Source organism: Bison bison, unplaced genomic scaffold (genome assembly GCF_000754665.1).
Source record: "Bison bison bison isolate TAMUID 2011002044 unplaced genomic scaffold, Bison_UMD1.0 scf7180017864037, whole genome shotgun sequence".
NCBI classification, from domain to species: Eukaryota; Metazoa; Chordata; class Mammalia; order Artiodactyla; family Bovidae; genus Bison; species Bison bison.
The window spans coordinates 5673481-5674535 of NW_011494609.1; the positions used below are offsets into that span (position 1 = coordinate 5673481).

Here is a 1055-nt window from a genome sequence, read left to right on the forward strand (position 1 = left end):
GGGGCCTGTGAGGGTGGGGGAGATGGGGTGGAACCTGGTTCTGAGCTTAGCCCGCCCCCTGGCCTGGCCCCGCCTCCTTGCAGGCGTGTCTCGTCCTCGGCCACACCCGCTGCCAGGGGCTCCCCCACGTGTGAGTGGATGGATGGATGGATGGAGCATGTTGCCCCCATAGCCAACACCAGGCTGGGGCCCCTCTAACCAGGACACTGGACACGGGGCACACTGAGACCTCGGGTCTGGGACTTGGGCTGTGACCGTCTACTTGGGCAACCGTCAGTGTCCAGGTGGCTGGTGAGGGGCGCCCCCTCTAGGTACCAGGCAGACCCACACGGCCTCAGGCCAGCTTCCCAAGCCGGCTCAGGGTTGGGGAGGGGAGCTGTTCAACCCTGCGTTTGGGGAGTCCAGGCTGTAGCACTGCCCCCTTGGCTCTCCTGGCTAAACAGCCGGCTCCATCTCAACTCAGCCTTTTTCTAGCCCATCTGAACCACACAGCCCCAGGGGAAGGGACTCGAGTGGCCTGGCCAGCACTGCCCTTCTCAGATGGGGACACTGAGGGCCAGCTCTGCCTGCTGGCTGTGGCAGGGGAGACAGGCTGGCTGTCTCCCCCGCCTTCCGAGAGGACGGTGGACGGGAGGAGGAGGACGAGGTCCTACCTGTCGTTCAGGTTGTCAATGAAGCGCTTGGTGAAGGACTTGACCTTGTCCACCAGGGCCCCGTAGGGCTTCAGCCTCAAGGCCACACTCTCGGAGGTGTCCAGCACAAAGAACAGGTCCACAGGGCAGTCTGGGCCCGGGACAGGAGGAGAGGCTCAGCCCTGCGCTCCCCCTTCCCCAGGGGAGCCCCCCCGGCCCAGCCCCACTGGCCACTTCCCCAGCCAGTCACCCCCTTATACCCAGTCAGGCCCCGACACTCCTGAAAGAGCAAGGAGACATTTCTCATTGTGTTTCCAAGTTGAATTTAAAACTACCAGGGAGGGGCTTGACCTTCAGGAGAGGGTGGGTAGGACCAGGTGACCGTTTCCTGACTGACCAAAGGAAGGAATCAGAAGGAGCTGA

General features: G+C 63.2%; 1 protein-coding gene across 1 annotated transcript in view; it reads right to left on the reverse strand.

Annotated features, from left to right (window-relative positions):
* The window catches only part of COL6A1 (collagen, type VI, alpha 1), a 28660-nt gene that overhangs the window by 20163 nt on the left and 7442 nt on the right, over positions 1–1055 (reverse strand). Inside the window, exon 4 of the mRNA XM_010834989.1 lies at positions 654–783. Coding sequence (XP_010833291.1) covers positions 654–783 — 130 coding nt within the window. The remainder of the gene's footprint in view (positions 1–653; positions 784–1055) is intronic.